This window comes from Nannobrachium achirus, assembly GCF_963921795.1.
Source record: "Nannobrachium achirus genome assembly, chromosome: 21".
Taxonomy (NCBI): domain Eukaryota; kingdom Metazoa; phylum Chordata; class Actinopteri; order Myctophiformes; family Myctophidae; genus Nannobrachium; species Nannobrachium achirus.
Genome location: NC_137828.1, coordinates 39,958,591 through 39,971,316, shown reverse-complemented (window position 1 = coordinate 39,971,316; position 12,726 = coordinate 39,958,591). Strand labels below are relative to the sequence as shown.

At 47.5% G+C, this 12,726-nt stretch overlaps 1 protein-coding gene across 1 annotated transcript in view; it reads left to right on the top strand.

The window, feature by feature from the left end:
* Nucleotides 1–12,726, top strand: part of plxdc2b (plexin domain containing 2b) — a gene marked incomplete at both ends in the record, with an annotated part of 184,098 nt that overhangs the window by 105,871 nt on the left and 65,501 nt on the right. Inside the window, one exon of the mRNA XM_080751768.1 lies at nt 8,608–8,730. Coding sequence (XP_080607894.1) covers nt 8,608–8,730 — 123 coding nt within the window. The remainder of the gene's footprint in view (nt 1–8,607; nt 8,731–12,726) is intronic.

The following is a 12,726-nucleotide window of genomic DNA, read 5'->3' as shown; positions in this document are numbered from 1 at the left end:
ATGAATTAAACACAGGCAGCTCAGAATGAAGTATGAACAATGGAACTTGTCTAAACAGACCGTCCAATAAAGTGCAGCTTTAACCCAATGGGGCGGCTAATTCCCGCCTGTGTTTGTCTTGGATATACACAGTATTACACACACAGTCAAAGCACTTTCAAACAGCACCACACGTAAACACAACTTCTCCGGGAAGGGGGCTCTCTAGCTTAATCCCAGTGATGGAGGAAGAAGTACTCACTTTTATTTTTTACTTAAAGGAGTAGTTCACCCAAAAGAAACTTTATCCCACAATCTTGTATCTAACCCAATGTAGAATGTACATTACATGTGCTGGTGTCACGCATTAAAGTAGCTGATCTACAAGCTCACAATGCGCTGTGTACGCGTGTTGTGAGCTTTTTCTAGCTTCAGGGTTAGGATTAGAAACGGTACAAACAAAATAATCATTCAAAAACATTCATAAAGTCTAAAATGTTGATGTCCTCACAAGTATAGTTGTGTGTGTGTGCGTGTGCGTGCGTGCGTGCGTGCGTGCGTTGGTGACTGTGTTATCCTTCGTCTGCAGGGTTTGACACAAATGATTTTCCCTTCCACCCAATCTCCACATCTCCTCCCGCATGTTTACCCAACATCAGTCCAACATCTACACAACATCGTTATCGCTCTGCACTCATCGTGTCCTGTCTCTACCTCGCTCTTTACTCCAGTGGTGTAATGCAGTGGTTCTCAACCTTTTCAGGCCGTGATCCCCCCAACATAATCATATTTTAACCGGGGACCCCCCTCACCCTGACTAGCACTAAGAGTTGAGGCATTACATTTTGTATAACACGGTTTTATTGTGAAAATAGCAGATCTACATGCTCACAAGCATTTAGATCGTCTATTTTCACAATATCTGCCTCTAATATTTGACAATTTGGCCAATGTTTAATTTGTCACTTTAGAAATGTGCAGATACCCTCTATACACTGTATGCTGGTTTGTTTACCGTTGAGTGAGAAAACAATGTTGCACATTAAGTTAATCATCTCGGGAACCCCCCAAAATCATTTGCAGACCCCCCTGGGGGTCCCGACCGACCCATAGGTTGAGAACCACTGGTGTAAAGTAAGTACATTTACTTAAGTAATGTACTTAAGTGCACTTTTGAGGTATTTTTTTTTACTTTACTTGAGTATTTCCAATTGCACTTTTACTTAAGTAAATTGTGAATTCTGGACTTCTACATGTAACTTTGAATTCTGGACTTCTACTTGTAACAGAGTACTTCTACAGTACATTGCAGTATTGATACTTTTACTTAAGTAATGAATGTGAGTATTTTTTCACCACTGTTCTCCGCTCATCTCGTCCTGCCTTTCTCGCTCTTTACTTCTCTCCTCTCCCCTTCTCTTCCCTTTGTCTGCAAAGAAATGCCCACACAAACACAAGCAATTATTTGGACAGACACACTGTTTGGATACACACATTACGCACGTGTGCAGACATGCACGCACACGCACACACACACACACACACACACACACACACACACACACACACACACACACACACACACACACACACACACACACACATGTACACACACGTACACACACACTCACAGCTTGGCATTTCAAGCCCTGCTATGTTCCCCCTCCCCCCCCCTCCGTGACTAGACTGCCTCTGAATTCAGCAGACGGCTTGTCCAACGATCTATTGTAAACACAATGAAAGTTATCTGACAGTCTGACAGAAATCAGACAGCCTCTCAATACAGTACAGAGGAGCACGGGGCAACTCAATGGGCCAGTCATTTCCTTCATTATGCTCATCACTTATCCAGGCAGAGAGGAGAGGACAGGGGCCAAAAGAGAAATGCAGGAGGCAACTAGAAGCAGTGCTCTTCCGAGCACAGGTCTCCACCAGGCCGTGCGTCCTGGTGGTGCTACTGTATAATAGGCCATTGTAAAAAGGGTGGCATATGTTCTTCACCTTAGATCTTTCATGGCAATCGGACGCTGCATGCATGATTTGAAGCATTGTGTTCCAAAAATGTGTTTTGCTAAAGTCTACCTAATGGTGGAGCTATAACAGGCCAATGTGAAAAAGGTAGCATTTGTTCCTTGACCTAGTGGGAATATGTGTGGCAAATTTCATGGTAATCGCAAGCTGCGTTGATGACTTGAGGCATTTTGTTCAAAAGCGGAGCAATCCTGCAAACTTTGGAAGCTAATATTAGCCAATCAGGATGGAATATGAAATATCAGACTGATTGGACTTGATCACATGACTATAGAGATACTGTGTACCGATTTACGTGATTTTTGCATAAAATCTCAAGGAGTAATATCCAAAAATGTGTTTTACATATGTCGGCCCAAAGGTGGCGCTATAAAGGGCTGATGTGAAAAATGCAGGGCAAAGGTTTATCCTTAGCCTCTAGGGAGTGCGCTTACAAAGTTTGAAACTGATCGGTGGAGTTATAGGTAAAACCCCGAATCGGCCTGTTATAGCGCCACCATGAGGCTGATTTAAAAAAAAATAAGTGGCATTTCTTCCTCGGCCTAGTGGGAACGTGTGTGCGCGATTTCATGATGATTGCACTTTGCGTTTGTGATTTGAGGCATTTTGTTCAAAACGGCTTAAAGGGGAGTTTCGGTCAAAAACGACTTTCATACCTTTAAAATGTTGATTCAGGAAGCTTCTGGGTTGATCCTGGTTAGTTTTGACCCATAGCAGCATTTTGTTCTATTTTGGATTTTCTCCCCTGCACCCCACGGCTCCAAACGGCACCTCTTGGGTCACTCCATAATCCGGTTATTATTCTCGCTCAAAACTCACTTTTCTCGCTCGGTCTCAGTCCCTGGTAACGTTGTTAGCATATACGAGCTACAACAGCTCCTGGTCGCCGCCATGTTTGTTTACAAGAAGCTCAACTCTGAACTCTCAGCCCTGCAAGAGAAACACTGGGAAATCCCATACCCGTTGGGAAACGCGCGTTCACAAGCTGCTGCTGCTGCTCACAGCTCCACCCCCCTCCCCCCTCCCCCCACAGCCTGTTGTGCCTGTTGAGGTAGACAAGAGGCTACACCATACATCACTCTGCAGACTTTGTCGACATAGTTACATCTTTTTTCTTTGGCTAAGAGCATTTTTGTGTTTTATTGTTCGTCGCGCGTCGGGGAGTCACGCGATACAAAACGTGATTTCACAGTGTTCTCTCCTGGGCTGAGAGTTCAGAGTTGAGCTAAAAGTAAACAAACATGGCGGCGAACAGGAGCTGGTGTAGCTTGGATTTGCTAACAACGTTACCAGGGACTGAGACCGAGCGAGAAAAGTGAGTTTTGAGCGAGAATAATAACCGGATTATGGAGTGACCCAAGAGGTGCCGTTTGGAGCCGTGGGGTGCAGGGGAGAAAATCCAAAATGGAACAAAATGCTGCTATGGGTCAAAACTAACCAGGATCAACCCAGAAGCTTCCTGAATCAACATTTTAAAGGTAGGAAAGTCGTTTTTGACCGAAACTCCCCTTTAATCCTACAAACTTTGGAAGCCAATCTTAGCCAATCAGGATGGAATATGCAAAATCGGACAGATCTGTGTCGATCAAATGACTGTCGAGATACTGCCTACCGATTTGTAGGATTTTTGGACAAAATCTGTAAGAGTAGTGCACAGAAATGTGTTTTGCGAACATGTTTTGCCACTAGGTGGCGCTAGAAAAGGCCCATTTGAAAAATTTAGGGCAGAGGTTCTAGATTGGCATCCAGGGAGTGTGTGTGCTTACTTTGGCAGCGACCGTGCCAACGGCGACTGAGATTAGGTGCTCACAAACTGCGAGGACGCACGGACGGACGGACGGACGGACGGACGGACGGACGCACGGACGGACGGAGGGGAAAACATACTCTCCCCCATGCCTTCGGCTGGTGGAGACAACAACAGATAAAAGAAATGGGAGAAAATAAGGACTGTGGAAGAAGGATACGCAGACAGTGGAGTTGGCCGGGGGTTGTTGTACAGAGGCAGGCGGTAGGATTAAGCTGTGGTGGAACGTTGGTATTTTTTTTACTTTACTGGAGTGTTTCCAATTTTCACTACTTTTTCTTCTACTCCACTACTGTACATTTCAGGGGCAAACATTAGACTTTTTTCTCCACTACAATACTGTATTAGCACATTTATATTATTATTACAAAACATACATTAATCTCCTGCGCTATATCGCCCTATATACTTTGGGTTTTTGACAATAGCCGATCTATAGATGCGACGTGTTGTGAGATCTCAGGGATTTGCTATTTTCAGATGATTCTACACATTTTGTTAAATGGGACATTCTGCATGAGAAGCCTATTAATCATTGGCGCACTGTATAACTCCAACCACCAACCCCTAAACCTAACCTCTAAATGGGCACAAGTAGCAGCCATACATGGCGGCTGCCAATCATAGTAGAGACGGCACAGCACTCTGCCAGCCCTCCTGCCTTGTTTCTGGGCATCCCAAGTTGTCGAAACCCCCTCCAACAACCATTGTCCCAGGCTGGACTACCAGAGGAAACAAAGTTCCCAGTCCACTCCCGCATTGCCGGCCAGTGTCAAAGCGCTCTCCCTAGCATAGCTGATCCCATGGGCCCGTAATCCACTCACTGTTGTTCTGACAGTGGATGGACACACTGCCAGAAGGCCGAGTCAAACGCCTCTATTCCCGGTAGCTACTCCATCGGTGAGCGACGCCTTCTTGTATGCAAGATTGCGATCGTGTTTAAGCACACAGTCCACAGAGGTTGCAAATGCATCTTAAATCTGCACCTACTACATTAACGGTGGTAGTTAGTTACAATGGAGCAATTTAACACACACATACTGCTATTCTCCCCTCCTGTGCTTGCGTGTCCAGTAGCAATGTATCTCTCTCTCTCTCTCTCTCTCTCTCTCTCTCTCGCACGCACGCACGCACGCACACACGCACGCACGCACACATACAGTGAAAACAACGCTGATCATTTGCTGGATGCTTTCAGACCATGCGGACAGTTTTAGCACAGGTGTCTCCATTGGGGATTTCAAGCCCTGAGTCTGTCAGGGTTTAAAGCGTGTTGCCCTCAGGCTGTTGACCACCAACACTGAGGGGGCCTCAGAGTCAGACCTCCTGATACAGTAGCGCTCTGTTCTTCCATGTACTGTAGCACATTATCACATTCACACGGTGTCCTGCTTCTAAATGAGTCCCTGAGGGTGTGACTCTGTGCTCCAGTTGAGAACCGCTGGTACGGACAGATAAAGTTAAGTGTTCCCTCCCTCCTTCCTACAGTACAACCTCCCCTGGCTCCCCACCAATTGTGGAAAGTAACTAAGTATATTTTACTCAAGTACTGTACTTCACTACAATTTAGATTTAAATTAAAAAAAAAAAGATTGCGGTGCAAACCGCTCCTATAAGTGGCTGTGCGTGTGTCCGTAGCCTTTTTCCTCAGCGTTTTGCTATAGTAAAATGTGTGTGCGTAGCATCATGTTTGTCTAATGATGTCATATGTCGTATGTCTGTAGCCCTTTTCCTCAGCGTTTTGCCATAGTAAAATGTGTGTACGTAGCATCATGTTTGTCTAGTGATGTCATATGTCGTGTGTCTGTAGCCTTTTTCCTCAGCGTTTTGCCATAGCAAAACGTGTGTGTGTAGCATAGCCTGTACATCCTATACGTGGCTGTGTGTGTGTCCGTAGCCTTTTTCCTCAGTGTTTTCTCATAGCAAAATGTGTGTGCGTAGCATCATGTTTGTCTAGTGATGTCATATGTCGTGTGTCTGTAGCCTTTTTCCTCAGCGTTTTGCCATAGCAAAACGTGTGTGTGTGTAGCATAGCCTGTACATCCTAGACTCAAATCCTAGTCTGAAGATGTTATGCAAGCACGACCACCGCTCACTTCACATTGGGTGTGATTGTTTTTACTTTACTGATACAAAACACACATTAAACATTTCAGCCATATACTATATACTTTGGCTATTTGAAAATGGCTGATCTTCAATTCACATTGAATACACTTGAAAACATATGAAATGGGACCTTATATATAATGAGTACTTTTACTTTTGGTACTTTAAGTATATTTTGATGCCAAATTGCCAATATCTTTGCATTTTAACTCAAGTACATTTTGAATACCGAACCTGTACTTGTAACAGACTATTTCTACAATAGGGTAGTGATACTTTTAAGTAAAAAAAATGTGGGTACTTCTTCCACCCCCACCGCCTCTCTTCCCCCCTTCTCCTCCCATGTCCTGCTGACAGCACTCTATTAGAGAGACACTTCTGAAGAGGTTGGTATTTTAAAGGCAGGATGCAATTTCCCTCATGGCGTATATATTAACTCTGCCCCATGGCCTCCTGTTGTGATAAGTGTTTTCAGAGTTGCTCTGCTGTTCGTGAAGACATACTGCTCAGTAGGTGATTTGAGGTAGGAAGAGGAGTGGAAGCCAACCCTGTTATTAGCAAAATTACCATAATGCCTCCCTCCTTGTTAGAGCCCAATTAAACTTTGGAAGTTTGCGTTGTGTAGGCTACTGTACCTTGGCTTATCCTGGCAACAGAACTAATGAAATGTGCTCTAGCAGATTCTGTGATGTAAATATGCCAAGGATATCTTCAAATGTTGCTCTGTAGATTAATAATGAGTGATCCAAAATATGTTCCCCAATGACTTACATTGTATCGCAAAATAGGCCTCAAAACTCTCAACTTTAGCATACAAACGGAAGCAACACGGCCCCCACAGGCCACAGCATTAAGAAAAGCAGCACCTGCTAGATTTGGGCCATGCCCCTGTGACGGAGAGAGTCGCAGCCCCAGCCTTGAAGCCTCAAAAGTCTAGTATCTCCCCCGGACCACAGAGATGTCTCTTTGGTCTAGTGGTTAAGATATTGGACTTTCGCGTGGGAGACCCGGGTACGAACCCGGGTGGGGAGGTTCGGATCACCTCCGTTACATTGGTGCCGTGACCCGGATTCGGGCTTCCCCCTAGGAGGAGGTCAAAGGGGGGTGAGTGTGACGGAGAGAGTCGCAGCCCCAGCCTTGAAGCCTCAAAAGTCTAGTATCTCCCCCGGACCACAGAGATGTCTCTTTGGTCTAGTGGTTAAGATATTGGACTTTCGCGTGGGAGACCCGGGTACGAACTCGGGTGGGGAGGTTCGGATCACCTCCGTTACACCCCCTGTTAAAAAATGTACAAATCACCCACTGCATATGCTGATACGAAATGCTGAGCTTGTTGTCTCAATCCATCATCAGCGTGACCTTTCCCCAAATATTTTTTTTTCTGTCTCTCTGCTTTGCTCAGCAAAAAGTTTTCCTTGACTCATATCCATCAGGCATACTTATCCTTGAACTTCCCCTTGAGCAAAAACATCCCCACGGCCCAGCGAGTGACTTCGTAACATTGCGTGATTGATGGTTTAGGTATAATAAAGACGCTGTAATCACCACAGGGCAGGCTTGGAGGAACTGACTTCTTAACGGCTAACTTCTGCATCACTTTATTGTCACGGGAGGAATAGGATGCCTGTTTGCCGCATTTATCAATGTGAATTTCTTCCTGCAAAGAGCAGCACTCCAGTTATTATGAGTAATGAGGCTGTTCTCCCTTCCCGGAGTTCATTAATAAAAGCAGTACTAAATGATGCAACTCTAGTTTATACGTTGATTTAAAATGCCTCCACTCAGGAAACACATCTGTCTATGTCCAGTTGAAAAAGGTCACACAGAGTTAATGTTGTTGTTTCTGTTGCTGTTATCATGGTGTCAAGGTTCAAGGTTGTACTTTATTGTTACGTCTTTTGTACAGGTACATAAGAGTAAAACTTATTTTTGTTTGGCTTCCTTACAGACAATGCAATGGTATATATAAAATAAAGCAGGGCAACAGAAAACAACACATCTTAAGATAAAATAATAAGTAATAATGACTTAGGAAAGAAAGAGAGTGCAAAAGAGCAAAGAGAATGACAAAAGCATCCTCAGCTGTACATGTGCATAAAGTTTGGTGTATTTTATACACCAATGGCATTACTGTATTTGGTTGGTGTCGTCTATGTTGACAGACATGCTGTGAGTGGTTATGACGTGTTTAATAAATGGCCAATTGAAGTGACTGCTAGCTCAGCACATTCTCCCCCGAGGACCTTCAAATTTGTATTTATTTTAATATGGAGAACAATAATAAGCTAATTAATCAACTTCTCCAGTTGATGCCTGCAGGCTCAGAGAGAGAGAGAGAGAGAGAGAGAGAGAGAGAGAGAGAGAGAGAGAGAGAGAGATTAATGTGGGGTAATGAGGCAGTGTTTAACTTTAGACACCTGACATTGCATTTCTGCAAAACGGGGTACAATGTCTAGGCAGAGTGGAAGGAAAGAAAGAATGAATGAAGGTTATGAGTTGTTATTTACTCAGCATCAACACACTCTCACTCTCCAAGATGCATATATTGATTTCTTGGGACAATGTGACCAAACATCAAACGTTTGACTCCATTCTTGAGAATGCATTGTTAGCATATAACTTTTAGAATACACTATGTCGCTATTAGATCTTACATGTATCGTTTTCTGTCTCTTCCTCAGGTTTTATCTACACAGGGGATGTGGTCCATCGGATGTTAACGGCTACCCAGTACATCGCCCCCCTCATGGCCAACTTTGACCCCAGTGTCTCCAGAAACTCCACCGTCATCTACTTTGACAACGGTAACTACAGAGCATACTGTACCCGATATACCGTACTGTATCTTATTCAGGGGTTTACACTAAGGTCTCAAAGTCACTTGCCGGTCCGGCAAGTAAAGAAAACCCCACTTGCCCGAATGTTTTATTTATTTGCCATGGGCAGTCAGGCAACCGTTAGTGTCAACCCTTGTTTGTTCATACAGGAAGCTCATACACAATCCAACATACAAAATATGGACTCTTAATTTAACTCGGAGGGCCCTATTTACACGTAGAGTCATAACGCGGAAATCTCAATATGTCTACGTTTCATTCGTTCGACTAAGGGTTAGGGTTAGGTTTGGGCATAGTTTTACTGAGGTTAGGGTTTGAGTTAGGTTTAGGCATAGTAGCCTCGGAAACCCAGGCTTAACATTCACCAGGTTAGCATTCACCAGCGTCGGCAGGTTAGCATTTCACCAGGTTAACATTCACCCCAACGAACAAATGGAACTTTGAACATATGTTTACTGTCAATATTCCAGGATGACCTCCCACTTGGGTAATGACGCCCCCTGGCGATCATTCAGAGAAACTACTTCAGCTCCCGTACTAACGTAGGTAGGAAGGGCCTGTCACTCAAACCGGAGTGACCCGCCTCCAGGCTATATAAGCCCCCGGAGGCGGAAGTAACATCCTCTTTTCACTCTCTGCGATATCACATTCAGATAAGTTGAAACTCAGCCTTTGTATTATTATTCTTCGCGCATTAGCCTAAAGCGGTGGCATTGGAGTCGCCCACCGGCGAGTGTTGAATTAACCCGTACTTAAGAATACTTATTCTTGTCCCGTCCTAAATCGACGGTTATTTCCTTCTATAACAAAGGATTATTACTGCTTGTTCAGGCCTCCGCCGAAGCAAGCGTGGCATAGCATTAGCCGTTAGCTTGTTAGCTCGTCTGCTATTTGTTAACGTTAGCTACACTGCTTACCGCTTGTTCAGGCCCTGCCCGAATCAAGCGTGGCCTAGCCTTAGCCGTTAGCTTGTTAGCTCGTCTGCTTCTGGTTAACTCTATCTACAGTGCTTCGCCATGGATCCTCTGGCCTTCCTGCCGAGGCAATGTCCAGGCTGTCCAGGACTCATCGACGGACAGGATCTTCACCCTCTCTGTGTCGGCTGCATGGGCGTTGCACACGCCTTCTCTGCACTGAGTCCTCAGGGGAGAGCAGGACCTTTCTGTGACTTCTGCGTGGCCTACGACCACGATGTACTGGTACACCGGTTCTACCTAGCCAGGGCAGGCCTCGGGGCCTGCGCTCCACCAGGTGGGTCCACTGCTCTCAACCCCACAGCCCAGTCTTTCCTTCCCCAGGCGGCCCGCACCGTTGGTCAAGGTGCGGCGCTGCCTTCCGGAGATCCGTTTGGCAAACAGCGCGCCATTCCAAGTCAAGATGGCGCCGTGCTACATGAGACACCGCCTGCCGCGCAACCGACCGCAGCTAGCTCCACTGTCACTGGAGCTGGCGGGTCTGGTGAAGTCGCCGCTAAGAAGGCGACCAAGAAGGCTAACATCCCTCCGGTAGCCTTTTCCCCTTCGGGCGCGGTGCCCAAAAAGAAACGCTCGGATGTGACCGTCGGGGACGTTCCCCTCGACGTGAGCATCACCAAAACAGTCCAGACTTTCAGGCGAGAGTCGGACCTGAGCTCCTGTCAGAGCGAGGGTTCTGGTTCTGAATACTCTGGATACACGGCCGAGGAGGAGGAGGACTCCGTCGAGGACGATGGTTCTCGACTCACGGTCACAGTGAAAGGTAATGCCCCTGCGGCTCCAGCACGTCAACTGGACGCCGCAGGGAGCTCCCAGGCCTCCTCAGGCACCACTGCCCCTCCACCCGCCAGTCAAGCGGGTGAAGCGGGAGCAGAGGACGTCGATTCTGCAGCAGAAATGCTGGATCATCTCACGGTCTACATGAGAGCTCTGGCCAGAGTTGGAGAGGAGTTGCCACCTCCTCTCCCCTCTGAAGAGGCTGAGGATGATGACGAAATGCCCGGGCAGGAGCCTTCGGTTCCCGCCCCGTATGTCCTCTCCAGGCTGCCGCTGGTGAAAGGTTTCACCAAGGCCCTCCATTCCTCATGGAAGACACACAAAGACCCCAGGAAGCTGCCTTTTTCTGTGTTGGATTTGGTGGGCGGTGCGGAGGCAGGCATGTCCACCTGCCCTAACCTGGACCACCTGTTGGCACAATCTTTTCTGGGTTCCGTCAGACCCCAGTACAAGGATGTAGGCACGGCTAAAAACGGGCCGTTTGTCGGCCCCGTCGGCACCAACCCGCCGGGGTTCACTGTCCTGGAGGACAAGCTGCAGTCGGACAGGGCTCGTAACGCCTACCGGTCCGCTGCTCTGGCCGCTAAGGACCTGAATCTGATCCAGCTCTTGCTCGCTTCCACCAAGGACCTGGTCAAAGGTCTGCCCACGGGGGAGCACACAGCTGAACTGAACACTTTATTTGACATCATGCTGAAGGTCAATTGGCATGCGGTTAAGTGGATGGGCAGGTCCATGGACTACAACCTCCAGTCTGAGAGAGCCCGCTGGCTCGACTATGTCGACCTCGAGCCTAAGAGGGACGTGGGCGAGAAGCCTCTAGGTCCTCGCGGGGAGATGTACAAGTCTCTCATAAACATGGAGAACAGTCCCACCACCCTCATGGGTGGGGGCTTGGAGCTGCTGCAGGGTAGAGTTACCTTCTTCAAGGCGGCTAAGGACATCGTCGAGTCCACCACAGTGCCACAGGAAGAACCGCAGCAAGCTAGGAGGGCGTCCCGCTCCTCCCGCGTCAAGGAAAGGGGCCGCTCTGCTTCTTTTAAGAAGCACTCGTCTTCCTCCAGGGGAGCCTCTGCAGCCAGGGCGCCTGACAGGCCCCGCAGCAAGGTGGTGGTTCCCGAGCGCGCTCAGCCGCGCCGCCCGTCCAAGGATGGCAGGCAGCAGTCTTCATACCGCGGTGGCCGCGGTAGGGGACAGCGCAAATGACACTCAGAAGAGGGGGATTGTGCTGGGGCGGGGGTCCGAGGTGTCTCTCGGTCCCCCTCCCCCCAAACGAGGGCGTTTTTCTGTACCCCGTGTCGGGGAAATGAAAATGTTGATTTTGATGCCTCCTGTGTCGACAATAAATATGTTGAAAGAGCAAAGTCTGTCTCTGTCCAACTCTCTCGCACTAGCACAGACGACCCCATCGTGCATGCCTCCTGTAGTAATGATGAAGTCCTGTCAGGACTCGATAATCAATCACAGGTTTTATCGGAAACCAGTAATGTTAATGTCAAACAATTATGTGGTTCCTCAAGCGCGCGAGTGGGATATCCCTCGCGTCGACAATATGACTCCTTTATGCATGCCTCCTGTAAGAATGATGGAGTCCCGTCAGGACTCTTTAATCAGTCAGAGGTTTTATCAGCAACCAGTAATGTTAACGTCAAACAATTATATGGTTCCTCATGCGCGCGAGTGGATTTTCCCTCGCGTGAGCGATGCTATGAATTTAACCTTGAGTCAGAAATTCTGTCGGCCTACTATGAGCCCGGGTCAAGGGACAAGCATAAAGGCCTTAGAGCAGGTATTAAACGTAAAAGTTCCTCTCCTGTCAGGGGAGAATGCTTTAGTTGTGGGCGAGTCTGTTTATCAGTCGAATCGCTTTGCTCTTCCTGTCGCTCTATCGAGCGAAAACCGAACGCTTCCGGTTTCACCGGATACGGATTCGCTAGCTCCCCGCTTCCGGTCCGGCCGCAAAAAAGCTCTGCTAGTCAAGCGGTACAATCAGAAGGTGTTCCCGCCTTGCGGCCTATTGAACCCCTGCGCTCCGCATCCGGGTGTTCCGGATACGGATACGCAGGTTCCCCACTTCCGGTCCCGCCGCAAAATAGCTCCGCTAGTCAAGCGGTACAACCAGAAGGTGTTTCCGCCATGCGGCCTATTGAACCCTTGCGCTCCGCATCCGGTCGTTCCGGATACGGATACGCAGGTTCCCCACTTCCGGTCC